The following is a 27,989-nucleotide window of genomic DNA, read 5'->3' on the forward strand; positions in this document are numbered from 1 at the left end:
TCCAGTTCATCGCATGATTTCTATCGTAACAACTCTTGTATTTAGTGGTTTACATGTTTATCTCCCCCACTAGAGTCTCTGAGAACAGTGGCCAAGTCTAGTTCATTTTTGAATACCTGACACCAAGCACTATGCCACCCACCAGGCACAAATTACATATTTAACGAATAAATGAATGAATGAAATTCTGTTTTGGCAGATTTAACCCAAAGGTTTCCTCTTTCAAACAATATAGTTGGGGGGTTGGAGGAAAGGAGCCACATACAACATCTCCTTTTAGCATTCTGCAGAGAATGCTAAATGCAGAGAAGGTTTTATGCACAAAAATATTCATGGCATTATAGTACCGTCTATGGCACAGTCTCGACACGGGGCAGTTTTCTCTTGGTCGCCTGCCCAACCGGGTAAGTGGATCCCGGCTCAGCCAGCTCAGCTCCGCCCCTCCCAGCCCAGCCCAGCCCTCAGGGCCCGCTGCGCATGCGCAGATGGGGAGTACGCGCGCCTGCCCCATGCCCCTCCGTCCTCCAGGTGGCGCTGGAGACCCCGCCGCCGCCGCCTCTCGCCCGGCCAGACCCGGGCGGCGCCGGCCGCCCTGCCGGCCGCAGGTCCGCCTCCGCCGCGCCGAGGGCGTGGGCTCCCGGCTCCCGGAAGCGGCGGCCGCGGCGCGGAGCCGAGCGGGCGTCCGTCGCCGGAGCTGCAATGAGTGGCGCCCGGAGGCTGTGACCTGCGCGCGGCGGCCCGACCGGGGCCCCTGAATGGCGGCTAGCTGAGGCGGCGGCGGCGGCTCAGGCTCCTCGGGGCGTGGCGTGGCGGCGGCCGAGGTGATGCTGCTCAAGCTCCTGCAGAGACAGACCTATACCTGCCTGTCTCACAGGTATGGGCTCTACGTCTGCTTCGTGGGCGTCGTTGTCACCATCGTCTCCGCTTTCCAGTTCGGAGAGGTGAGTAGCGGCGCCGCCGCCTGGACCGGGCGCCTCGACCCTGCGCTGCCCTCGCCGTGCCCCGCGATGCCCCAATACTGTATGTTTTTTTTCATTATTGGAGATGGGGTTTTGCCATGTTGCCTAGGCTGGTCTCGAATTCCTGAGCTCAGGCGATCTCCCTGCCTCGGCGTCCCAGAGTGCTGGGATTACAGGCGTGAGCCACCGCGCCCGGCCAAATACAGTATTCTTTATCATAAACGTGTACAGACTATGCGAAAGTCAGAACTGAAAGAAGGCATGTATGTGATTTTAGATATTGCCCCCCCGCCCACCTTTTTTAAAAATAGAGACGGAGGCCTCCCTATGTTGCCCAGGTTGATTTGGAACTCATGGGCTCTAGTGATCCTTCCTTGTTGGCTTCCCAAAGTGCTGGGGTTACAGGCGTGAGCTGCCGCACCTGGCCCAAGAATGCCACTTTTAGCAACTGGGAGAAAAGCTGTATTTTCGAGTGGTTTGAAATCTGTCTCTCAGTTTTAATTTTTTTCTTTTCTTTTCTTTTTTTTGGTAGGATGTTACAAAAGGTTTTAAAATTAACAGTAGTTTTTAGAAATGCCATAGTATACATTTGCTTGAAGTCTTTACCCATCCTGGATTGTAAGCTCCATAAGAGAAGGTTCTGTCTGTCTAAATACTGTAACCCTGGCCCAAGCACAGTGCCAGGTACTGCCAGAGTATGCAGTGCAAGTATTTGTTTAATGGCTAAATTATATGGCATGAATTCAGAGCATGTACTTTTTTAGTAGTTCTTGGTTCTGGAGGCTGGGAAAAAATGTCTTACCATAAGGGTGAGAAAGCTCCAGATTTGTAAGTGTGGACTATCTACTGAATATCATAGCACTTGCTCGTCTTGGTTTCATGTGTTGCAACTTAATGTATCTGTGTGTAGTTAGGTGCCTTATTGCTTTTGTGTGATTTTTTTGGCCTTGATTAATTTTGAGTTAACTGTTTATTAAGTCCCATGCAGTGTGAAGGTGACTTAAAGGCATCAGGTGTTAGAATTTTTCATTTTACTTTATTTTTTGAGACAGATCCTTGCTCTGTTCCCCAGGCTGGAGTGCAGTGGCTCGATCACGGCTCACTGCAACCTCTACCTCCCAGGTTCAAGAAATTCTTCTGCCTCAGCCTCCCAAGTAGCTGGGACTACAGGCGCGTACCACCATGCCCAGCTAATTTTTGTATTTTTAGTAGGGATCTGGTTTCACTATGTTGGCCAGGCTGGTCTCAAACTCCTGACTCCAAGTGATCTGCCTGCCTCGGCCTCCCAAAGTGTTGGGATTACAGGCGTAAGCCACCGCACCTGGCCTGAATTTTTCATTTTATATCCTTTTCCTTTTGCTTTCATTCCATGCCTGGCTGTTTACCAAAAGAGAGACATTTTGTTGTAGTATTGAAATGGCCACAGATCATAAGGTTTGGAACAGACAAGAGAAATGAGAGGCAGACAATGCCAACAGGTGCCATGAGAGGTGCAGGCAGCTGGTCTGTGGTTAACTTGTAAGGCATAGTGGAAAAGAGGAGCTGCATGATTAGGCAGATTTGGGCTTGAATGCTGGCTCCAGTTGATAATGATCATAATAATAGCTAATACGTATATTGGTCTTAACAGGTGTCAGGCACTCTCTTAATTGCTTTTCAAATATTAACTAATTTAATCCTCAACATCACCCCTGTGAGATAGGTACTATTATTATACTCATTTTATAGGTGATGAAATGGAGGCATTTGCATAACTTAATCCAGCTAACTTAAGCCCAGCAGAGCTGGGCTTCAAACCAAGGCAGGCTGGCTCTGAGCTGTGCCTTTTTTTTTTTTTTTTTTTTTTTGAGACGGAGTCTTACACTGTCACCCAAGCTGGAGTGCAATGGCACAATCTCGGCTCACTGCAGCCTCTGCCTCCTGGGTTCACATGAGTCTCCTGTCTCAGCGTCCTGAGTAGCTGGGATTACAGGCGCACACCACCACACCTGGCTCATTTTTTGTATTTTTAGTAGAGTCGGGGTTTCACTATGTTGGCCAGACTGGTCTCGAACTCCCGACCTCGTGATTCGCTCGCTTTGGCCTCCCATGGGATTACAGGCGTGAGCCACCACGACCGGCCCAAGCTGTGCTCTCAAGCACCCCTTTTTATGGTTTCTCAAACAGCCCAGGCTGTTCCTTGTCTGATCTTGGGAAGCTCTCTGAGCTTCCTCATCTTTGAAATGGAGGCAAAAATACCTTCCTTGCAGGGTTGATAATGAGGATTAAGTAAGACCTGTATGTAAAGCACCTCACACAGATCTTACTACATAACAGACCCTCATTAAATGGTCATGGCTACTGCTGCTATTATCAACTATTTATGTCCTTAAACCTTATTTTGAAATATATCCTTGAATCAGAATACTTTGATCATATAGTTAATATTACCAACTTGTTAATAATCTCACTAATTGTAATGGATTGTAAGCTCACTAATTGTAAGTCCTTTTGGACTAAGAAGATCATTATTTTTTGTTTTGAGATAGAGTCTCACTCTGTTGCCCAGGCTGGAGTGCAGTGGGGTGATCTCAGATCACTGCAACCTCCACTTTCTAGGTTCAAGTCATTTTCCCTGCCCCACCCTCTCGAGTAGCTGGGTTTACAGGCGACCGCCACCATGCCAGGCTAATTTTTTTATATTTTTAGTAGAGATGGGGTTTCACCATGTTGGCCAGGCTGGTCTCAAATTCTGGACCTTAGGTGATCCGCCTGCCTTGGCCTCCCAAAATGCTGGGATTATAGATGTGAGCCACCGTGCCTGGCCCTCAGAAGATCATTAACTGTAAATTTGTTATCTTCTTCTCCTCCTCTCAGTATAACAGGTATTTGATGCTGTATTTTGATAAGCCTTTTCTGTACTCATCCAAACTTTGACAAGTAGAATTGAGGGAAGGAAGTATCAAACAAAAACAAGCTGGGTGAGGTGGCTCACGCCTCTAATCCCAGGACTTTGGGAGACTAAGGCTGAAGGATTGCTTGAAGCCTGCACTTGGACTAGCCTGGGAAACAAAGGAGACTCTGTCTCTACAAAAAAATAAAAAATAAAAACAAAGGCTGGGCGTGGTGGCTCACACCTGTAATCCCAGCACTTTGGCGGGCTGAGGCAGGAGAATTGCTTGAGCTCAGGAGTTTTAGAATAGCCGGGGCAACATGGTGAAACCCTGTCTCTACAAAAAAGGTAGAGTAGTCCCAGCTGCTTGGGAGACTGATGTGGGAGGATTACTTGAGCCCTGGTGGTTGAGGCTGCATGAGCCGTGATTACACCATTGCACTTCAGTCTGGGTGACAGAGTGAAACCTTGTCTCAAAAATAAATACATAAAAAAAGTTAGCTAGGTGTGGTGGCACATGCCTGTAGTCCCAGCTACTCAGGAGGCTGCGGCAGGAGTGTTGCTTGAGCCCAGGAGTTTGAAGTACAGTGCCTATGATTGTGCCACGCACTCCAGCCTGGTTGACCCTGTCTCAACAAACAAACAAAAAAAACTCCTACGGGGAGAGCCCTCAGAATGGGGACTAGTGGTCACAAAAATGCATTGCCTTGGGCTGTAGGTAGCAGTTATCAGACTGTTGTAAGTTTGTTAGCTCCACAAATGGGGTTACTAGATTGACTGCTCTTAAGATGTTTTTTAGCTTAGAAACTTCCAATTTTTAAATAGTTTGTTCTCTGTTAGTTGCTACTATATAGATTTTAAAACGTGCTTTTGAGTTAAAATTTATTTCAGGGCCATCATTATTTAATCGAACCATTTGTATGCAAGTCCACAATTCCTCACACTCAGGAAAATACAGACTATACATAGCCTCAAGTCAGTTTAGGTCATTTTGCCACCAAATAAGTACAGGGCAGGTCAAGTTTAGTTGCCAAATACGGTACAAAAAGATCTCTAGTTAGTACTGGTCTATTTTGGAAAAAAAAAAAAAAATTAAAAATCAGAAAAACAAAATAAAATAAATAAAAATGAGAAACAAAAAGTTAAAAGCCCTTCCAGTATTCAGAGCATTTTGGAATTCAGGATTACTAATAGAGGATTGTAGATCACTGTGTATGTGTGTATCTGTGTGGGGATATGGTATATGTATAGCATATCACTTCCTTTGCGCACTAAGTATGAAAACAAATATCCAAATATGGAAACAAATATCCAAATATGGAAACAAATATCCAAGAATTAACTTACATAAAGAAGCAAAATAGGTTCACATAGAATCTGCTGGTAATGAATAGTAATGTTTTCCTGACCTCTCTGCTCCCTTTTGCTTTCCTGTTTTCTGTTGCCGTTTTGAATCAATGAGTTATTTTCTGTGAAAAGGAGAATTGAAAACTGGGTCTAGCTCAAGTTGTGTTCAGCCTTAGTGGTGACCAGTGTCTCATACTGGCCTTATTTCAAGAAATTAGTTATCATGTTTGTATTTGATTAGTTCACTCATTAAACAGATATATTTGAGTGTGTTCTTGGCCAAAGGCAACAAATAGATGAATTAGAAAGAGGCCTGGCCTGAGAGTCAGGGACTGTCTGGCCTGCTTCTCGGTGGTTCCCAAACTGAGTTACTGCCAGCCACCTTGTGGGTTGGGAGTAGTCCCTCTTATCTGTTTTGTGTAAACTTCTTTTTCAGGGGATGGGGAAAGTTTCATTGTTTAAAAAATGTTTAAGGCTGGGCGCGGTGGCTCACGCCTGTAATCCCAACACTCTGGGAGGCCAAGGCGGGAGGATCACGAGGTCAGGAGATCGAGACCATCCTGGCTAACACTGTGAAACCCATCTCTACTAAAGAATACAAAAAATTAGCTGGGTGTGGTGGCAGGTGCCGGTACTCTTGAGGCTGAGGCAGGAGAATGGCGTAAACCCGGGAGGCGGAGCTTGCAGTGAGCTGAGATCGCGCCACTGCACTCCAGCCTGGGCGACAGAGCGAGACTCCCTCTCAAAAAAAAAAGTTTAAAAACTATGAGACTGTATTTCTAAGGGCCTCATTTTAGCTTTAATGTTCTGTGAATATATATTTATTAGATGCTTCACATGAGAAGCATGAATTACGGTGTAATGGATTTTATACCAGAGAGAAAATGCCAGTGGCCACACAGAGCCTTTTTAAAAGGTCTCTTTCTGTTGAGGGGTTTGAGAGAGATACATAGTCCAGCTAACTATCAAAGTAGGGACCTTGTCTTATTCTCTGCTGTATTCTTAGCAACTAGAAAGTGATTGGTACCCAGTAGATGCTGAATAAGTACTTGACGGGTGCACGAATGAATGGATCGATGAATTGGGTTGATCTTAACTGACACCCTTTCAAATTTATTTCAAGTAAAGGTAAATTTTTTGCTCTGATGCAGTGTTTATAGTTGCCTTTTATTTCTCAAATGTGATTGATCTGATTATAACTTGAACATTTTCATGCTTTGAGAGTCATTCCTGCTCTGGTAACTTTCTCTAAAAACCTGAGACCTGTTGTTAGACTGTACAGTGGAAGATGCTGTTGTTAGAATGTACAGTGGAAAATGCTGTCAGAGATACAAACAATTATAGCTCATGCCTTTGGCTATCCTTTAGTTGAGATGAGGCCGAGATACATGTATGAGGACTGAATAACAACACAGGGGAATAAGCAATTGAATGCCTGAGTTGGCACACAACAATTGCTTAGAAAGTCAGAAGACAGAAGAATGTTGTGGGTTGAAACATCCTTGGGACAGTTCCAAGACCTTTACAGGGAGGCATGAGCTTTAGGGAGGCTTCATGGACAAGTAGGAGTTTAAACAGAGGAGAGACAAGGAAAGATTATTTTAGAAAGTAGTGGGAGTAATTTTAGCATAAAGTTGGTAATGTCAGAAAAGTTTGTGATTGCTTTTTCTTTTTGAATTACTGGTGGTTTAACATTGCTGCTGGAATTAGTTAACAGCACTAGGTTGCAAGTGACAGACTCCCAACTCAGACCTAGCTTATTAACTAGTTTATTATTAGCCAGTTTATTAACTGGGATAGTTGAAAAATACAGGATGAGGCCAGGTGTGGTGGCTCACATGTGTAATCCCAGCACTTTGGGAGGCCAAGGCGAGTTCGAAACCAGCCTGGCCAACGTGGTGAAACCGTGTCTCTACTAAAAATACAAAAATTAACTGGGCGTGGTGGTGCGTGCCTGTAGTCCCAGCTACTTGGTAGGCTGAGGCAGGAGAATTGCTTGAACCCCAGAGGCAGAGGTTCCAGTGAGCCAAGATTGTGCCACTGCACTCCAGCTTGGGCGACGAGTGAGGCTCTGTCTCAAACAAAAAACAAAAAGATTAACAACAACAACAAAAATATATATGGTAAAGTTTCTGGCAGGAGTGAATCGAGGTGCTCAAATGATGTCACCAGGAATCTCTTTTTGTCCCTGTTCCTCACCTCTGCCTTCCCCTCTTTTAGTTTACTTCTCAGCATGCTCTCCTCATATGAGAACAAAGATTGCTGCTGGCAACCCCAGCTTCTGTTCTACCAGTTCAGTAACTGCAGCAGAAAGCTTTTCTTTCTCATTAGTGCCAACTAGACTCAGGGCTGCCTAGCCAGAGAAATAAGTGTCCTTGTTATACCCTTGTTAACCACTGGGATCATCTCCAGAAATAGGGGAGTGGGTGGGGCTATCAGTCTTAGCTGAACCACATGAACTGAGAGGAGAGCCCCAGAAGATAATCACGAGGCTGTTACCCAAAGAAGAGCGGGAACAACAGATGTCTTGAAGACACTGGCTTTAGTCAAAACCCATTTCCTTTCCCTGACTTTACTGTTGACATTGTGTCTGTGATAGCTGTTAGCCCTTTACCTTACTCTAGAAGTTGTAAAGTGGGTTGTTTCTGTTTTTAATATCTGGTTAATTATCTATGAAACTTGTTTTCTTGCATGGATATATTAATATGGAGCTTTGTTAAACACAGCCCAAGTGTGCCCTTATAAATCTTTCAGTAATGATCAAATATATACCTTTAACTTAATATGGTGATTTGATAATTGCATTTGGTCTTTCTCTTGAGATCTAAATATTGTTCATTTTGTTAATGAATTTTATCACATTGTGAGAGAAAAACTTAACCTGACCTTTTTTTTTTTTGAGACAGAGTCTCGTTCTGTCGCCCAGGCTGGAGTGCAGTGGCGCAATCTCAGCTCACTGCAACCTCCACCTCCTGGGTTCAAGTGATTCTCTTGTGTCAGCCTCCCGAGTAGCTGGGATTACAGGCACCCACCACAACATCTGGCTAGTTTTTGTAATTTTAGTAGAGACGGAGTTACAGCATGTCGGCCAGGCTGGTCTCAAACTCCTGACCTTAAGTGGTTTGCCCGTCTCGGCCTCCCAAAGTGCTGGGATTACAGATGTGAGCCTCCGCGCCTGGCCTTAACCATGCCTGCTGCCTCTCCAACAAGCTCTAGAACCACACTTCCTACCAGCTGCCTACACCGCATACATGGCCTCCTGCCTTCCTAAGACTTGGCCTTGTTCATCCTGGCACTTTTCCCTTCCTAAGCCCAGACATAGTTTCAGAATAATTTCTCTAACAGTTTGGTGTTCCTGCTGCTTTTGGGAGGACTCTCAGAAGATGGAGGAATAACTTGACCCAGGACCTCAGCAATCCTTTCCTGGTGTTGGTCGCAGTTATGCTTATAGAGCCATTCTTAAGCAAATCTGTTGAAAGGAGAAAGGGGTTACTTTTAGACCAATCTGACCTACCTCTGAATCCGGGGGCTGGTCTACATACATTTGTTATGTAGGGATAGGTACTTTTATGGAAGAAGAATCGATAAGTGATGCTGGGTAGGCAGCTGGCTGTAATTGTCATGTTGAACAAGCACACCTTGTGGGATGTGTAGCCAATCCCTTTATTCTTTATCTTCCACTGGCTCTTTCTGTTGTCTTGCACTCCTGCCCCTGGATGAAAATTCAGGTGGGCCTGAGACTTCTGTGGTCACTTCACACTATAGAACAGAATGTGAATTCAGCAATTAGAGTCTTCCGTCCTAAAGCATAACAACTTAAAGCCTAAGTTCCCTCTCCCAGTACAGGCCTGCTGCAGGCAGAAAGCCTGCAGTTGAGGAAGGGAGGGTGGCCACAGGGGGCATCTTCTCACTTTTCCTCACTTGATGCTTCTCTTTCTGCTCTGTAACCTGTTTCTGATCCCTGCTGTGTTGGAGCACGTGGAAGAAAGGAAGGAAATGAGGACAGGAAACTTCTTCCTGAATGAGTGCAGGAGCTCTCTGGGATTTGCAGGTGTCAGAGCTTATTCTCTCCTGAGTGTTTTCAAGGGGCGTCCTTCAGAGACCACAGCCACCACCGTGCTCAGGAGTGGTCACTCGCTTTTCCGCTGATGAGACCAAATGCCTCTTCATTCTGTTTGGTTGCTTATTCCTTCCATAGATCCTAAGAATCTGATAATAATGGGAGCTTCTCCTTTCAGCCTCTTTTGCCCAGTGAGTAGGCCCAGGGTGACCTTCTGCTGGTTCTCCGTTGTGTGTGGCCCACACTCTTTGCTCAGACTAGGGGAGGGTGGGCTGATTCCAGCAGAGTGACAACTTCTCTCTTGTCCTCAGAGCTTAGCCGGCCAGCCCTTTATATTTTTCAGGTGTTACACAGACATGGTACCCGCCCAACTTCATGGACCCATAGTGAGTTCTCTTGGTAATTTTGTTGAGCCCTTTTCTTGGGCGTAAGGAAGTGGGAAACGGACTTCCACTGCTCCCCCTTGAATGAGGTGGAGCAGGAGTCACAGAATGCCAGCTGCCTGTGAAAACCTCCTCTGATCGCCACCTCTTGGACCTTTCTACCATGATTTGGATGAGTTTGCAACTCTTAAGAAACTCGGCCCAACATTTCACTTTGGAATGTGGTATCTTGTATTTTGCTGCCTCAGAAGAAATTTATTTTTACATGCACAGCTTCTCAATTTGGGTACCAGTTAATTGAGCTTGCCTGGGAGATGAAACTTATTTGCTATTTCTGTGCTCAGCATCCTGGTCACAAAGCTGGAATCTTCCTTATCTTCAAATCCCTGTGCCCTGGCAGAGTACCGCCTCATTCATTCAGTTAGTAGTTAATTTTTGAGTACTGTGCCAGGCCCCTCGGGATCCAGCAGTGAACAAAGCAGACTCAGCTCTTGCTGACAAGGAGCTTATATTCTGGTGGTGCAGTCAGACGTTAACTGCTACTTCATTACTATTGTGAGAATTGCTGCAAAGAAATAGAGCATCGTTGTGGAAGAGACCAGCAGTGAGAATCAGTTTGGTCTGGTGGCAGGGGATCAGGAGATGCTTGCTTTTTTTTTTTTTCTTTTATTTTTGAGATGGAGTCTCGCTCTGTCACCCAGTCTGGAGTGCAGTGGCTGTGATTTCGGCTCACTGCAACCTCCACCTCCTGGGTTCAAGTGATTCTCCTGCCTCAGGCTCCTGAGTAGCTGGGATTACAGGCTTGCACTGCCATGCCCAGCGACTTCTTAAATTTTTAGTAGAGATAGGGTTTCACTGTGTTGGCCAGGCTGGTCTTGAACCCCTGACTCAGGTGATCCATCCACGTCAGCCTCCTAAAGTGCTGGGATTACAGGTGTGAGCCACTGCGCCCAGCCGGGAGATGCTTTCTTGCTTGATGCTGTTTGAGTTCAACAGTAAATGGTAAGAATTGTTGAGACTGAGGACAGGAGGTCAAGGCAGCTCTAGGACAGTGGTTCTTAGCTAGGTGCGATTTTGCCACATGTCTAGAAACATTGTTGGTAGATACAATTGGGGCATGGCATGGGGTTGCTGCTACTGGCATTTAGTGGGTAGAAGCCAGGGATCCTGCCAAACATCTATAGTGCACAGGACAGCCCCTACAACAAAGAACATCCAGCCCAAAATGTCGATAGCGCTGAAGTTGAGAAATCCAGAATTAGAAGGGGCAAGAATGACTGCAGGGCAGTTAGTCTGCAGGTCTGGCCTGGGACTAGGTCAGTGGAAGGACATAGGAAGAGAAATGGACAGATTCAAGAGGCCTAGGAGGCAAAATCCTCCAGTCCTTATCTTCCATTATGTGCTAGGCACTCCACTAACATCTTGGGATACAAAAGTAAGTGAGATAGACAAGTTCATTTGCTCTCACAGACCCTACTTGTAGGTCTTCCGTGAATATTTGTTGAATGAATACTTACAAGCATCAAAATTTATTTTTGTTGCTGATTGTGACTGAACTTAGGAAGAGTGGTTTAAGTGAGGTGCCTAATGTATATAAGACATCTTGTATAGAGCCTGGCGCTAGATATTCAGCTAATTAAGTGCCAGCTGTCCCATCTCAGGATTGTTGTCCATGTGGCCACAGTGCTCATGAAGACAGGACAGGAGACCACCCTGTGGGCTTATGCCTGTTAATCTTTCCTTAAATACAGAATAGAAGAACTCACAGTGATTTCTTTACCTTGGTGTGCTTTGTTATGATTGCTATGAAATCAGAGGGAGCAAGGGCTTTATTTAATATAGCTTGTACTGTATACTAATATATGTAGGCTTTCTCCAGTTATTTCTAAAATATAACAGGTGTATCTATAATAGATTATATATATTCATGATATATCTTTTTAAAATTTCTGTCGTTCTTTAGATGGTTGTCATCTTGTGATACAGATGCAGAATCTTTAGCAGTTGATTAGTCAGCCTATGTGTGATTCATGTGTGTACTAAATTAAACAGGAAAAAGTGATCTTTCAGAAAGACCAGGTCACACCCATTCAGGGAGTGAAACTCATTCTACGATCAGACTAAAAACCAGGTTGCCCACTTTAAGATTACTTCCCAAAATTGCTTCATTTTTTAGGATTCTAGTTTATCTTTTTCCTTTGATACACCTTTTTTCCCCCTTCATTTTCTCACTTCATTTCTGTCTCTCATTAATTCCAAATTTGATAATGCTTCTAAAGCAAATTTTCAGAAGTTGTTCATGTGACAGGCTTATGGAGGTGTTCACTCTGGGCCAGTGTATTAGTCCATTTCATACTGCTGCGAAGAAATACCTGAGACTGAGTAGTTTATAAAGAAAAGGAGGCTTAGGTCAGACACCGTGGCTCATGCCTGTAATCCCAGCACTTTGGGAGGCCGAGGCAGGCGGATCACCTGAGGTCAGGAGTTCAAGACCAGTCTGGCCAACATGGTGAAAACTTGTCTCTACTAAAAATACAAAAATTAGCCAAGTGTGGTGGTGGACACCTGTAATCCCAGCTACTTGGGAGGCTGAGGCAGGAGAACTGCTTGAACCCAGGAGGTAGAGGTTGCAGTGAGCCAAGATCGTGTCATTGCACTCCAGCCTGGGTGACAAAAGCGAGACTCTGTCTGAAAAAAAAAAAAAAGAGAGAAAAAAGAGGTTTAAGGTACTCACAGTTCCACGTGGCTGGGGATGCCTTACAATCATGGTGAAAGGGGAAGGGGGAGCAAAGGCACGTCTTACATGGTGGCAGTCAAGAGAACATGTGCAGATGCCCTCTTGGAACTGCCCTTTCCCATCAGCTCTTGTGAGACTTACTCACTATCACAGGAACAGCTTGGGAAAAGCCTGCTCCCATGATTTGCTTAGCTCCCACTAGGTCCCTCCCATGACACATGGGGATTATGGGAGCTACAATTCAAAATGAGATTTGGGTAGGGACACAACCAACCTATATCAGCCAGGATCTCTACTGCTGACTAAAGACACAGAGAGCTGGGCATGGTTGCACAGGCCTGTAATCCCAACACTTTGGGAGTCCGAGGTGGGTGGATCACCTGAAGTCAGGAGTTTGAGACCAGCCTGGCCAACATGGTGAAACCTTGTCTCTACTAAAAACACAAAAATTAGTTGTGTGGTGGCAGGTGCCTATAATCCCAGCTACTCGGGAGGCTAAGGCAGGAGAATCACTTGAACCTGGGAGGTGGAGGTTGCAGCGAGCTGAGATCGTGCCACTGCACTCCAGCCTGGGTGACAGAGTGAGACTCTGTCTCAAAAAAAAAAAAAAAAAAGACGCACAAAGATATTTAGGTTGCTTTCTGCTCTGGAACAACTCATAGTCCAGACAGGGAGATGGACAAGCAAATAGGCAAACTTAATGTGATGAATGCAGTTGAAGAGGTAGGTGTGGGTGTCAGGCACACTTTCTCAGATGGTGTGACACCTGAGCTTGGTCTGGAAGGAGATGGCTGAGTAAAGGACGGGGAGTGTTTTTGTTTGTTTGTTTTGTTTTTTAAGGGAAAGATGCCATTGGTGTAAAGGTATGGATATGAGACATTATTAACTGCTAAGAATAAAAATAGTTCTAAAGGGCTATAGCATCTTTGGAGTGACAGGGGAATGAAGCCGAAGAGGCAGGCAGGGGCCAGTTTAGGACTCGCCTGCTGGGTGGTGCTAAGAAATGTGAATTCATCCTGAAGTAAATGGGGACCATGAAAGGATTTTAAGGAAGAGTGATGAAATCAAATCTGTGCTTAGAACAGTTGCTCCAGAGGTAATGTGGAAGATGAATTGCAGGTGGGAGAAAACGGGCAACAGGAGACAGGGTGAAACTCCCACATCAAGTATAATGCTTCAGAATCTACAAGTTTTTTTAATATTTTTATTTTTTGGGACAGGATCTCACTGTGTTCCCCAGGCTGGTCTTGAACTCCTGGGCTCAAGTGATCCTCCCACCTCAGACTCCCCATAGCTGGGATTGTAGGCATGTGTCACCTTGGCTAGCTAGTAAGCTATTTAAAAAATTAATTACTTTTAATTTTTAATTTTTTTTTTTTTTTTTAGATGGAGTCTCGCTCTGTAGCCCAGGCTGGAGTGCAGTGGCCGGATCTCAGCTCACTGCAAGCTCCGCCTCCCGGGTTTACGCCATTCTCCTGTCTCAGCCTTCCGAGTAGCTGGGACTACAGGCGCCTGCCACCTTGCCCGGCTAGTTTTTTGTATTTTTTTAGTAGAGACGGGGTTCACCGGGTCTCGATCTCCTGACCTCGTGATCCTCCCGTCTCGGCCTCCCAGAGTGCTGGGATTACAGGCTTGAGCCACCGCGCCCAGCCAATTTTTAATTTTTATGGCTGTACAATAGTTACGCACATTTATGGAGTACATGTGATAGTTTTATACATGCATACAATGTGTCATGATCAGGCTCGGTGCAGTGGCTCACACCTGAATCCCAGCACTTTGAGAGGCTTAGATGGGTGGATTGCTTGAACTCAGGTGTTCAAGGCCAGCCTGGGCAACATGACGAAACCATATCTCTACAAAAAAATACAAAACTTAGCTAGGTGTGGTGGCACATGCCTGTAGTCCCAGCTACTCTGGAGGCTGAGGTAGGAGGATCACTGGAGCCCAGGAGATTGAGGCTACCTTGAGCCATGATTGTGCCACTGCTCCACCCTGGGTGACAGAGTGAGACCCTGTCTCAAAAAAAAAAAAAAAAAAAGGGAATGATAACATCTGGGTAATTGGAATATCCATAATCTCAACCATGTTTCATTTCTTTGTGTTGGGAACATTCCAGATCTTCATTTTTAGCTATTTTGAAATATACAATAAACTATTTTTCAGTTGCCCTATTGTGCTGTCGAACACTAGGACTATCTAACCGTATTTTTGTACCTATTAGCCAATCACTCTTCATCCCCACTGCCCCCACTACCCTTTCCATACTCTGGTAACCACCATTCTATTCTCTACCTCCATGAGATCAGTTTTTTAGCTCCCACATATGAGTGAGAAATGTGAATGAAATTTGTTTTTCCGTGCCTGGCTTATTTTACTTAACATCGTATCCTCTGGTTCCATCCATGTTGCTGCAAATTATAGGATTTTATTCTTATTTATGGCTGAATAATATCCCATTGTGTGTGTATACTATTTTCTTTATCCATTCATCCATTGATGGACACTTAGGTTGCTTCCAAATCTTGGCCATTGTGAATAGTGCTGAAATAAACATGGGAGTGTAGGTATCTCTTCCATATACTGATTTCCTTTCTTTTGGGTTTATACCCAGTAGTGGGATTGCTATATCATATAGTCATTCTATTTTTAGTTTTTTGAGGAATCTTCAAAGTGTTTTCCATAGTGGCTATACTAATTTACATTCCCACTAACAGAGTACAAGCATTGCCTTTTCACCATGTCCTTGCTAGCGTTTCTTTTTTCTGTCTTTTTGATAGTAGCCAGTTTGATTAAGGTGAGATGTCTCACTGTGGTTTTAATTACATATTTCCCTGATGACTTGTAATGTTGAGCATTTTTTAATATACCTATGGCCACTTACATGTGTCTTCTTTTGAGAAGTGTCTATTCTGATGTTTCGCCAATATTAAAATCAGATTATTTGGGTTTTTTTAATGCCGTTGTGTTGTTTGAGTTTCTTATATATTCTGATTATTAAATCCTTGTCAAATGAATAGTTTACAAATAATTTTTCTCATTCTGTAGGTAATCTCTTCATTTTGTTGATTGTTTCCTTTACTGTGCAGAAGCTTTTTAGCTTCATGTAATTCCATTTGTCCGTTTATCTTTGGCTGTGTATTCTCTTTAGGTCTTACTCAAGAAGTCTTTGCCCAGACGATTGTCCTGAATTTCCCCAGTTATTTTCTTCTAGTAGTTTCATAGTTTCAGGTCTTAGATTTAAGTCTTTAATCCATTTTGATTTGAGTTTTGTATATGGTGAGAGATAGGGGTCCAGTTTCATTCTTCTGCATATGGAAATCCTGTTTTCCCAGCATCATGTATTGAAGAGACTGTCCTTTCCCCACTGTATGTTCTTGGCACTTTTGTCAGAAATTAGTTTGCTGTAAATCTGTGGATTTATTTCTGAGTTCTCTATTCTGTTCTGTTGATCTTTGTGTCTGTTTTATAGCATCACCATGCTGTTTTAGTTTCTGTAGCTCTGTGGTATACTTTGAAGTCAGGTGGTGTGATGCCTCAAGCTTAGTTCTTTTTGCAGTCTTTCAGGATTGCTTTGCCTATTTGGGAGCAGAATCAGTGAGCATTAAATATTGACTTTTATAACTGTACAAAGACCTGAAAGGAAAGTGTCTTTGTTTTTAGAGAGAGGCTTTTTTTTTTTTTTTTTTTCTCCTCTGGAACAGGGTCTTGCTTTGTTGCCCAGGCTGGAGTGCAATGGCTATTCACAGACATGATCATAGCAAACTGCAGCCTCAAAGTCCTGGGCTTAAGCAATCCTCTGATGTCAGCCTCCTGAGTAGCTGGTACTACAGGTGTACACCACCACATCCAGCTAGCATTGTTTATTGCTGCCTTATTGTTTGGCTTTGCACAAGTCTCTTTGTTTCTTTATAATATAGAGGGTAGAGTAACTTGCGTCAGAGTTCTTCAAAATCACTTACAGTCTAGCATTTGGCAGTGAGCTATTATGGGCCGGGCATGGTGGCTTATGCCTGTAATCCCAGCGTTTTGGGAGACCAAGGTGGGAGACCAGCCTAGGCAACATGGTGAAACCCCATCTCTACAAAAAAATACAAAAATTAGCCAGCATAGTGGCATGCCCCTGTAGTCCCAACTACTTGGGAGGCTGAGGTGGGAGGACTGCTTGAGCCTGGGAGGCAGAGGTTGCAGTGAGCCTGAGATCACACCACTGCATTCCAGCCTGGACAATGAAATGAGACCCCGTCTCAATAAAAAAATAAAAAATTTAAAAAAGTAAGTTATTATGCTGCCAGCAGTTTTCAAAGTATAGTTTGGGGACTCCTGGGGCCCCAAGATCCTTTTCAGTTATCCTTAAGGTCAAACCTAGTTATGTAATAATATTAGGACATTATTTGCCTTTTACTCACATTCTCTCATGAGAGCACAGTGGAGTTTTCTTGAGGCCTATAGGACATGTGACATTGCAACAGACTGATGCAGAACAGACATTGTCTTCTATTAAATAGACATTAAAGAGATTTTTAAAAATTACTAAGTACCATTTCTCACATTTTTTAATTTTTGAAAATATAGTTATTATTTATGAGAAATAATGTTAACCTGTAATGGGTTTATTTATTTTTACATGAGTATTAAATAAATACTCTTTTATTTATGAGATGGAGTCTTGCTCTTTTGCCCCGGCTAGAGTGCAGTGGCATGGTCCCGGCTCACTGCAACCTCCGCCTCGCAGGTTCAAACAATTCTCCTGCCTCAGTCTCACAAGTAACTGGGATTGCAGGCGCCTGCCACCACAGCTGGCTAATTTTTGTATTTTCAGTAGAGACAGGGTTTCACCATGTTGGCCAGACTGGTCTCGAACCTCTGACCTCAAGTGATCTGCCCGCCTCGGCCTCCCAAAGTGCTGGAATTACAGGTGTGAGCCACCGTGTCCAGCCTAAATGAGCACCTAAATTTTTCCTCAGTTTTAATTTTAATACAGTAGATATCAATAAATATAATCCACATACATTTTTCAAAGCTGTTTGGAGTCCTCAATAATTTTTTATTTTTTTGAGACGGGGTTTTACTCTCGTTGCCCAGGCTGGAGTGCAATGGCTCAATTTCAGCTCACTGCAGCCTTTGCCTCCTGTGTTCAAGTGATTCTCCTGCCCCAGCCTTGCCGGTAGCTGGGACTACAGGCTCATGCCACCATACCTGGCTAATTTTTTTATTTTTTTGTAGAGATTGTGTTTCATCATGTTGCCCAGCTGGTCTTGAACTCTTTTTTTGTTTTTTTTTTTGAGATGGAGTCTCGCTCTGTTGCCCAGACTGGAGTGCAGCAGTGCAATCTCGGCTCACTGCAACCTCTGCCTCCCGGGTTCAAATGATTCTTCTGCCTCAGCCTCCCAAGTAGCTGGGACTACAGGTACATGCCACCACGCCTGGCTAATTTTTGTATTTTTAGTAGAGATGGGATTTCACCATATTGGCCAGGCTGGTCTTGAACTCCTGACCTCATGATCTGCCCGCCTCGACCTCCCAAAATGCTGGGCTTACAGGTGTGAGCCACCGTGCCCGGCCTGAACTCTTGAGCTCAAGTGATCTTCCTGCCTTGGCCTCACAAAGTGCTGAGTTTAGAGGTGTGAGCCACCACACCCAGCCAGTCCTCAATAATTTTAAGAGTTTAAAGGGGTCCTGAGACCAAAAAGTTTGACTACTGCTGCTGCTAGTATTTAACAAGAAACATATGTTAAAAAAAAGAAATATATGGTATCTCTATCATGCGAATACAAATATAAGCCACTGTCATCTCTTAACACTCTTGCTCCATTATAATCGATTATCCAGACTGCAACCAGAGTACATTTTTAAAATGTGAATCAGATTATATCATGTCCGTTGCACATAATAGAAAATCCAGACTCCTTTCAATGTCTTATATATGTCCCTAAATGTAGCACCCTACCCACTTCTCTGAAGAGCCTGTATCAGGTAACCAGTGTGTATCGTGTAACTATTTCTACGAAAATGTCTTGTAAAAAACTATCCCCAAAATTGCTGGCTTAAAATGAGAGCAGCAGACTCCACCTGTTTTTGTGTGGGCTGTAATTTAATAATGGCTTTTACATTTTTGAGTGGTTTTTAAAAATTAACATTTCACAACAACATGAAAATTATATGAAATTCATACTCTGGTTTCTCTTCGGATTTCATAAATCTTTTGCCTCATACTAAGATTTCCATGGGGCTGGGTGTGGTGGCTCATGCCTGTAATCCCAGCAATTTGGGAGGCTGAGGTGGGAGGATCACTTGAGTTCAGGAGTTCAAGACCAGCCTGGGCAACATAGTGAGACCCCATCTCTACCAAAAAAAAACAAAAAACAAAAAACAAAAAAACGAAACCAAAAAAACCACTTAGCTCAGCATGGTGGCGCATGTTTGTAGTCCCAGCTACTCAGAGGCTAAGGTGGGAGGATTGCTTAAGTCTGGGAGGTTGACACTTCAGTAAGCCGAGATTGTGCTACTGTGCTCCTGCCTGAGCAACATAGTAAGACCCCCATCTCTACAAACAAAAATAAATATTTTCATGGAGAGGAACAACTCTGATTTTTTTGTTTTATTTTTGAGACAGGGTCTCACTCTGTCACCCAGGTTGGAGTTCAGTGGTGTGAACACAGCTCACTGCAGCCTCAGCCTCCTGGGCTCAAGATCCTCCTGCCTCAGCTTCCTGAGTAGCTGAGACCACAGGTGTGTGCCACCAAGCCCAGATGATTTTTTCATTTTTTTGTAGAGATCGGGGAGGGGGGGGTCTCACTATGTTGCCCAAGCTGGTCTTGAACTCGTGGACTCAAGCATTCCTCGCACCTCAGCTTCTGAAAATGTTAAGATTACATGCATGAGCCACTGTGCCCAGCCCAAGTTTGAGTTTTTTGCTAATTTTTTGAGGCCTTGCTTTGGCAAGGTGATACAGTTTGGATTTGTGTCCCTGACCAAATCTCATGTTGAATTGTCATCCCCAAAGTGGGAGAAGAGGCATGGTGGGAAGTGATTGGATCATGGAGGGGATTTCCCCTTTGCTGTTCTTGTGACAGTGAGTGAATTCTCAGATCTGGTTATTTTTATTTTATTTTATTTGTTTTGAGACAAGGTCTCACTCTGTTGCCCAGGCTGGAGTGCAATGGCGTGATGTCAGATCACTGCAAACTCTGCCTCCTGAGTTCAAGTAGTTCTTCTGCCTCAGCCTCCCAAGTAGCTAGGATTACAGGCACACGCTACCATGTCCAGCATCCCAGCAATTTTTTTAGTAGAGACGGGGCTTCACCATGTTAGCCAGGCTGGTCTCAAACTCCTGGCCTCAAGTGATCTGCCCGCCTTGGCCTTCCAAAGTGCTGGGATTACAGGTGTGAGCCACCACGCTCTGCCCGAGATCTGGTTGTTTAAAAGTGTGTAGCACTGGCCAGGTGCGGTGGCTCAACCTGTAATCTCAGCCCTTTGGGAGGCCGAGGTGGGTAGATCACCTGAGGTCAGGAGTTCAAGGCCAGCCCAGCCAACATGGTGAAACCCTGTCTCTACTAAAAATACAAAAATTAGTTGGGTGTGGTGGCAGACACCTGTAATCCCAGCTCCTCCGGAATCTGAGGCAGGAGAATCACTTGAACCCAGGAGGCGGAGGTTGCAGTGGGCTGTGATCTCACCACTGCACTCCAGCCTGGGTGACATAGCGAGACTCCATCTCAAAAAAAAAAAAAAAAAAAAGAGTGTGTAGCACCTCCCCCTTTGCTCTTTTACTCCTTCCCTCTGGCCATGTAAGATGATGTGCCAGCTTCCCCTTTGCCTTCTGCCATGATTGTAAGTTTCCTGAGGCCTCCCAGCAGTGCTTTCTGTACATCCTGCAGAACTGTGAGTCAGTTAAACCTCTTTTAATTAAAAATTACTCAATCTTGGTAGTTCTTTATAGCAATGTGAGAACAGACTAATCCACAGGGTTAGAGTAAAAAAGAAAAAAAAAATTATGTGAAATTTAAATGTCAGTTTTTGTAATTTAAGTTTCATTGGAACACAGCCATGTGCATTTATTTACATGCTGTCTGTGGCTCTTTTCACATTACAGTGGCCGAATTAAATAGCTGAGACAGAAACTATATGGCCTGCAAAGTCTAAGATGTTGCTATTTGGTCTTTTACAGAGAAAGATTTCCAGTCCTTGATTTACAGTGGCAATTACTTGCTCTCTGGATGTGCAGGTCATTGGTTAACTGATTGGGGTTGGACTTGGTTGGCTCTGCTCCACGGGTCCCTCATCCTCCAGGGACCAGCAAACAAACCTGGTCATGTTCTTCTCAAGGCAAAGGCAGAGGCCGAGAGATCCTCTAGATACTGGCAAACGCTTCTGAGGTGTTAGCTTAGAACTGCTGCAGTCACCGTCTTTGTCTTTGAAGGCATTCAACTGTTCTTGTCTTAGGAGCTTTGTACTGCCTGTTCCATGAGCGGGGGAGCACTCCCCCCAGATCATCTGCTGACAGGCTTTCTTGTCACATAGGTCTCTGTAACACTTCACTTGGGCCTTCCCCACCACCTGTCCTAAAGCAGCCTCTTTCCCCAAGTCCTGCTTTATCACATTCCCCATTTTTCCTTTTTTTAAAAATAATACTTTTAGTACCAATCTGAAATTGTATGTTGATATATATGATTTCTTACCTCTCTCCTTTAAAATGTAGGTTCTGTGGGAGCAGGGGCCTTTCTGTCTTGTTCACCACTGTATTTTCGGCCCCTGGAAAGCTGGCACCTAGAAGTAAGCTGAGCACAGAAATATTTTTTTCTACTATCTAAATATGGAAAGGTCACCCCTGGTGAGCAGTTTCTAAATTTGAGCTTAAAAGAAAGAATGTGAATTTAGTTTATATATATGTATGTGTGTATATATGAAGTTGGAGTAGACTTTACATTTTAGAGCAGTTTTAGGTTTACAGAAAAATTATATGGAAGATACAGGAAATTCCCATATACCCCTTCTCCCCTAAATAGTTTTCCATATTTTTTTAATAGGCTTGGTTTATTTACTTATTATTATTTTTAGAGACTGGGTCTTGCTCTGTTGCCCAGGCTGGAGTGCAGTTGTACAGTCAGCTCACTGCAGCCTTGAACTCCTGGATTCAAGCGATCTTCCTTCCTTCAGCCTCCCAAGTAGCTAGGTGTACAGACACAGACCACACTTTTTTTTTTTTTTTTTTTCGTAGAGACTGAGTCGCACTATATTGAACTCCTGGTCTGAAGGGATTCTCCTGCCTTGGCCTCCCAAAGCACTGGGATTACAGGTGTGAATCACCATACCTGGCCTGTTTCCCCTAAAAACATCTTGCATCAGTGTGTTACATTTGTAACAGTTGGCAAATCAATATTGACAGATTTTTTATTAACTAACGTACATAGATTACAGTAGGATTCATTCTTCATTTTATACAGTTCTGTGGGTTTTGACAAAAGCATAATGTGCTGTGTCTACCACTATAGTATTGTACAGAATAGTTTCACTGCCCTACAATTGTTCTTGCTCTGTGCTTCACCTATTCACTCCCATCTTCTCCTTCCTCCCCACTGGCAACCACTGATCTTTCTGCTGTGTCTGTAGTCAGGCCTTTTCCAGAATGTCATTTCTCGGAATCACATAATATGTAGCCTTTTTAGTTTGCTTCTTTCCCTTAGTAATACTCATTTAAGTTTCCTCTATGTCTTTTCATGACTTGGATCTTTTCTTTGCAGCACTGAATAATATTCCATTGTCTGGTGCCATTCACCTTTTGAAAGACTCTTGATTGCTTCCAATTTGGTGCAATTATGAGTAAAGCTCCTGTATACATTTATGTGCACATTTTTATATGGACATAATTTTTCAACTCAATTAGGTAAATACCTGGAGACATGACTGTGCTAAGTCTATGTTTAGCTTTGTGAGACACTGCCAAACTGTCTTCCAAAGTGGCTGCACCATTTGAATTCCCACCAACAACCAATGAGAATTCCTGTTGCTTCACCTTTCCTGACTTGGTGTTGTCAGTGTTTTGGATTTTAGCCATTCCATTACGTGTGTAGTGGTATCTCATTGCTGTCTTAATTTGTTATTCCCTAATGACATGTGATGTTGAGCATCATTTTATATACTTGTTTACCATCTGTATGTTTTCTTTGGTTGGGTATCTTCAGATTTTTTTTGCCCAGTTTTTAATTGGGTTGTTTGTTTCCTTATTGTTGAATTTTAAGAATTCTTTGTACATTTTGGATACCAGTCCCTTATCAGATATGTGTCTTACAAATATTTTTTCTCAGTCAATAGTTATCTTTTCATTCTTTTAACAGTGTCTCCCAGAGCAGAGCAGAAGTTTTTTTGAGATGGAGTTTCACTCTTGTTGCCCAGGCTGGAGTGCAGTGGTGATTTCTCGGCTCACTGCAACCTCCGTCTCCTGGGTTCAGGCGATTCTCCTTCCTTGGCCTCTCAAGTAGCTGGGGTTACAGGCATGCGCCACCACGCCCAGCTAATTTTGTATTTTTAGTAGAAAGATGGGGTTTCTCCATGTTGACCAGGCTGGTCTTGAACTCCCAACCCCAGGTGATCCACTCACCTCAGCCTCCCAAAGTGCTGGGTTTACAGACATGAGCCACCATGCCCAGCCAGAAGTTTTTAATTAGTACAACTGATCAGTCTTTTTCTCACCTATGGATTGTACTTTTGGTGTTGTATCCAAAAAGTTACCATCAAATCCAAGGTCACCTATATTTTCGTTGTTTTGGAGACGAGATCTTGCTCTGTCATCCAGGCTGGAGTACAGTGGCCCAAACGACAACTCACTGCAGCCTCCACCTCCTGAGTTCAAGTGTTCCTCTCACCTCAGCTTCCTGAGTAGCTGGGTCCACAGGTGCCTGCCACTATGCCCAGCTTTTTTTTTTTTGTAGAGATGGGTCTCACTTTGTTGCCTAGGCTGGTCTCAAACTCCTGGGCTCAAGCAGTCCTCCCTCCTTGGCCTCCTAAAGTGTTGGGATTACAGGCATGAGCCACCATGCCCAGCCATGTAACGTTAGAGTCAGTTTGTCTATATCCACAAAATAACTTGCTGAAATTTTGAGTTTGCATTGAATCTGTTAGTCAAATTGGGAAGAACTGACATCTTAACAATATCGAGCCTTCCTGTCTATGAACATGGAATTTCATTTAGATCTTCTTAGATTGTTTTCATTGGCTTTCTGTAGTTTTCTTCACAAAGATTTCATACATATTCGTACATATTTTGTTAGAGTTATGCCTATGCATTTCTTGGTTTTCTTTTTTAGCTGGGGGTGCTAACCTAAATTGTATCGTGTTTTTTAGTTTTAAATTCCAATTGTCCATTGTTGGTTATAGGAAAGAACTTGACTTTTGTGTGTTAACTTTGTTTTTATTTGTTTGCTTTTTGAGAGAGAGTCTTACTGTTGCACAGGCTAGAGTACAGTGGTGCTATCGTGCCTCCGTCTACTGAGTAGCTGGGACTACAAGTGTGTGCCACCACACCTGGCTAATTTTTGTATTTTTAGTAGAGATGGAGTTTCACCATGTTGGCCAGGCTGGTCTTGAACTCTTGACCTCAGGTGATCCACCAGCCTGGGCCTCCAAAAGTGTTGGGATTACAGGTGTGAGCCACCGTGCTGGCCCTGTACGTTAACTTTGAATCCTGCAGTCTTACTATATTTGCTTATTTGTTTCAGATTTTTTTTGTTGTTGATTCTTTGTGATTTTCTACATAGACAATCATGTCATCTGTGAACAAAGACAGTTTTATTTTTTTTCTTCTACTCAAACCAAGACAGTTTTATTTCATCCTTCTCAATCTGTTTACCTTTTATTTCCTTTTTTTGTGTTACTGCATCAGCTAGGACTTCAGGTACCATTTTGAATAAGAATGGTGATGGGGGGAGGAATCCACTCTTGTCTTGTTCCTGGTTTTAGGAGGAAAGCATGTAGTTTCTCATCACTAAGTATAATATTAGGTGAAACTTTTTTTGTGGATGTTCTTTATCAAATTGAGGACGTTCTCCTGTATTCCTAGTTTGCTGAAAGCTTTTATCATAAATTAATGTTGGATTGTCAAATGCTTTTTCTGCATCTATTGGTATGGTCATACAATTTTTCTTTTTTACCTTGTTGATGTGAAGGATTTTATTAATTGATTTTTGATTGTTAAACCAGGCTTGTATACCTGGGATGAATCCCACTTGGTTGTGGTAAATAATTCTTTTTATATATTGTTGGATTTGATTTGATAATTTTTTTTTTTTTTTTTTTTTTTTTGAGACGGAGTCTCACTCTGTCACCCAGGCTGGAGTGCAGTGGCGCGATCTCGGCTCGCTGCAAGCTCCGCCTCCTGGGTTCACGCCATTCTCCTGCCTCAGCCTCCTGAGTAGCTGGGACTACAGGCGCCCGCCATTGCGCCCGGCTAATTTTTTGTATTTTTAGTAGAGACGGGGTTTCACCGTGGTCTCGATCTCCTGACCTTGTGATCCACCCGCCTCAGCCTCCCAAAGTGCTGGGATTACAGGCGTGAGCCTCCGTGCCTGGCCAATTTTGATAATATTTTATTGAGGGTTTTCATATCTGTGTTCATGAGAGATTGGTTTATAAGTTTCCTTTCTTGTAATGTCTTTGCCTTGTTTTGGTATTAGGGTAATTGTGCCCTCAGAATGAATTAGGAAGTGTTCCCTCTGCTTCTGTTTTCTAGAAGAGATTGTAGAGGAGTGGTATCATTTTTTTCCCCTTAAATGTTTGGTAAAATTCACCAGTGAAGCCATCTGGGTTTGGGGCTTTCTATTTTGGAAGTTTATTAATTATTGATTCAAAATTTTTTACAGATACAGCGCTATTCAGATGACCTTTTCTTTTTCGAGTTTTGGATCGTATGTTTCAAGGAGTTGGTCCATTTCATACAAATTATAATATCCGTGGAGATAGAGTTGTTCATAATGCTCCTTTATTTTTTTAGCAGGGAGGGTATTGTAGTGATTTACTTTTCTTTTAAATTATTGTGGTTAAACATATATAACATAAAATTTGCCATTTTAGCTATTTTTAGTTGTATAACTCAGTGGCGTTAGTTACATATACAAAGTTGTGCAACCATCACCACTGTCTATTTCGAAAACTTTTTCATAGCCCCAAACAGGAACTTTGTAACCATTAAATTCCTCATTCATCTCTTCCTTTAGCTCCTGGTTGCCTCTAATCTACTTTCTGTTTCTATGGATTTGCCTGTTCTGGATGTTTTATATAATGGAATCATACAGTATTTGTCTTTTTGTTTTTTGTTATTATTCTGGCAGTTTTGGCTTGTCTATGTTTACATGGGGAAAGAAAAATTGTAGCAGCCTGTTCCACCATTTCGTGATGTCAAGCTCCAGACTGATAGTTTTGATTGTTGCTTTTTTAGTATAATATTTTATCAAACACTTTATCCCTTGACTACTTTGTAATGCTCCACAAAGGAAGAAACTTTGTTTTGGTCATTGCTGTGTCTAGAATGATGCCACATAATATTTATTGACTGAGATAATTAAGTTACTGTGTTTTAAATGATTGTTTGAAAATGTGATTTTTAATAGCTTTATCATATTTATATGAATGTACCATAATTATTTACTCAATTTCCTGTTTAAGTTTTAGATCATGTTTAATGATCTAAACATTAGATCATTTAATTTTTATTTTTATCAGTAATAATGGTGATTATCATACAGAAGCCTTTGGGTGGATCTATGATAATTTCCTTGGCATGTGTTTCTTGTAGTGGAATTAACCAGATAAATAGGCATGAACATTTATTTCTTTGTTTCTTTGGTACATACTGCCAATTGCTCCTCAAGAAAGGGGCAAGTTTTTAAAATGTCCTGGCAGCTATTTTTTAAAAAAAAAATAACATTCTTGGCCTGGCTCAGGCCTGAATCCCAGCATTTTTGGAGGCAGAAGCAGGCAGATTGCTTGAGCCCAGGAGTTTGAGACCAACCTGGGCAATGTGGTGAAACCCTGTCTCTACAAAAAAATCCAAAAATTAGCCAGGCATAGTGATGTGCACCTATAGTCCCGGCTGCTCAGGAGACTGAGATAGGAGGATCGCTTGAGCCTAGGCTCAGTACATCAAGGCTGCAGTGAACCTTGATGACGCCACTGCACTCCAGCCTGGGTGACAGAGCAAGACCCTGTCTCAAAACAAAAACAAAAACATTCTTTTCACCTTTTATGACTTTCTAGCATTTCAAATCCGTTTTTTATAAGACCTCTTCTTGGTGTATTTTAAAAATATCTAGGTAACAGTAAGAGATAAAATTCATTTGTTAGTGGAGGTAAATACAATGAGTTTCACAAACCGATATCGTGCAAAACTTCATTTCAGTAAACTTTTTTATGACAATTTTGCAAAAATAAGATTTGAAAATATTAATTTGACTAGTTTGGCTTCTGGTTTACTAATTATACTAAAAGTCTATACCAAGTTAAACCATTTTTTTTGTTCATATGTTGGTTGTATTTTTTTCACGTGATGTATTTTAATTATTTGCTTCATATTTGTCTCCTCAGTAGTCTGTGAGCCCCTTGTGGGGTGTAATAAATTCAGTATTGTATCATAATTTTAATATCTTATACATCCTATAGTACTTTGTAGTTGCCAGAATATTTTAATGTATTAATATATCAGCTCACTTGAATTTTCTAACAACTCCTTAGGGGGATAAGATAGTATTATTTAAATTTTAAAACTGAAATTTAGGGTTAAATTGACTTGTCTAAAATCACAAAACTGGAGCTTAGGTCCAGTTGTTCTGAATTGCCACCTTGCGTACTTTTGTGACAGTCTTTAAGGTTTGAATAGCTGCAGCACTAATCAAACTTAGTGCTGTGACCAAAATCTCTATTTCTGTTTGGCCCGTTATGGTGACCACTAACTGCATGTGGCTGTTGAGTACTTGAAATGTGGCTAGGTGATTAAAGTAGTGAATCTCTTATATTATTTAGTTTACATTTTAAATAATGACTTGTGGCCAGATACCATATTGGACAGCACAGGTCTACTCTCATAGGTAGAATAACTATTTGTCAGGACGTTGTAACAACAACTCAAACATTGGCTGCAGAGTAGGGCACTGGATTTAAAGTTCTTCCTGTAGAATTTGGTGATTCTGAAAACTCTGAGCAATGAAACAAGCAACCTGGATATATTCAGAAAGTCGGTTTGAATACTTTTTGAAAGTATTTTTGGTAGTTCGTTGGTGCCTTTTTTTTTCTCTCTCTTTTCTTTTTAGCCAAGTGTGATTGCTAAGGGTTCTTTTTGTTTTCTTTTAGATATGACTTTTATATAGTACAGTGCATTGTCAGAGCACAAAGCAATACTTTGTTTGTTTTGGTTTTTTGAGACAGTCTCACTGTCACCCAGTGATCTTGGTTCACCGCAACCTCTGGCTCCTGGGCTCAAGCAATTCTCCTGCCAGTGAGTGCCACAACGCTTGGCTAACTTTTTAGTTTTTTTTTTTTTTTTTTTTAAATAGAGACAAGGTCTTACTATATTGCCCAGACTGGTCTTGAACTTCCAGGCTCAAGCAATCCTCCTGCCTTGGCCTCCCAAAGTGCTGGGATT

The 27,989-nt window shown here is 42.7% G+C and overlaps 1 protein-coding gene across 2 annotated transcripts in view; it reads left to right on the top strand.

Moving 5' to 3' along the window:
• The first annotated feature begins 734 nt into the window (after nucleotides 1–734).
• Nucleotides 735–27,989, top strand: part of LOC105493830 (N-acetylglucosamine-1-phosphate transferase subunits alpha and beta) — an 87,707-nt gene continuing 60,452 nt past the window's right edge. Inside the window, exon 1 of one of the 2 annotated variants that reach the window (XM_011761759.3) lies at nucleotides 735–941. In XM_011761759.3, coding sequence (XP_011760061.2) covers nucleotides 825–941 — 117 coding nt within the window. In that variant the 5' untranslated portion in view covers nucleotides 735–824. Of the gene's footprint in view, nucleotides 942–20,170; nucleotides 20,243–27,989 lie in introns of those variants that run through there. The other variant, XM_071071238.1, reaches the window with a different exon arrangement.

The sequence above is a fragment of the Macaca nemestrina genome, chromosome 10, assembly GCF_043159975.1.
Source record: "Macaca nemestrina isolate mMacNem1 chromosome 10, mMacNem.hap1, whole genome shotgun sequence".
Taxonomy (NCBI): domain Eukaryota; kingdom Metazoa; phylum Chordata; class Mammalia; order Primates; family Cercopithecidae; genus Macaca; species Macaca nemestrina.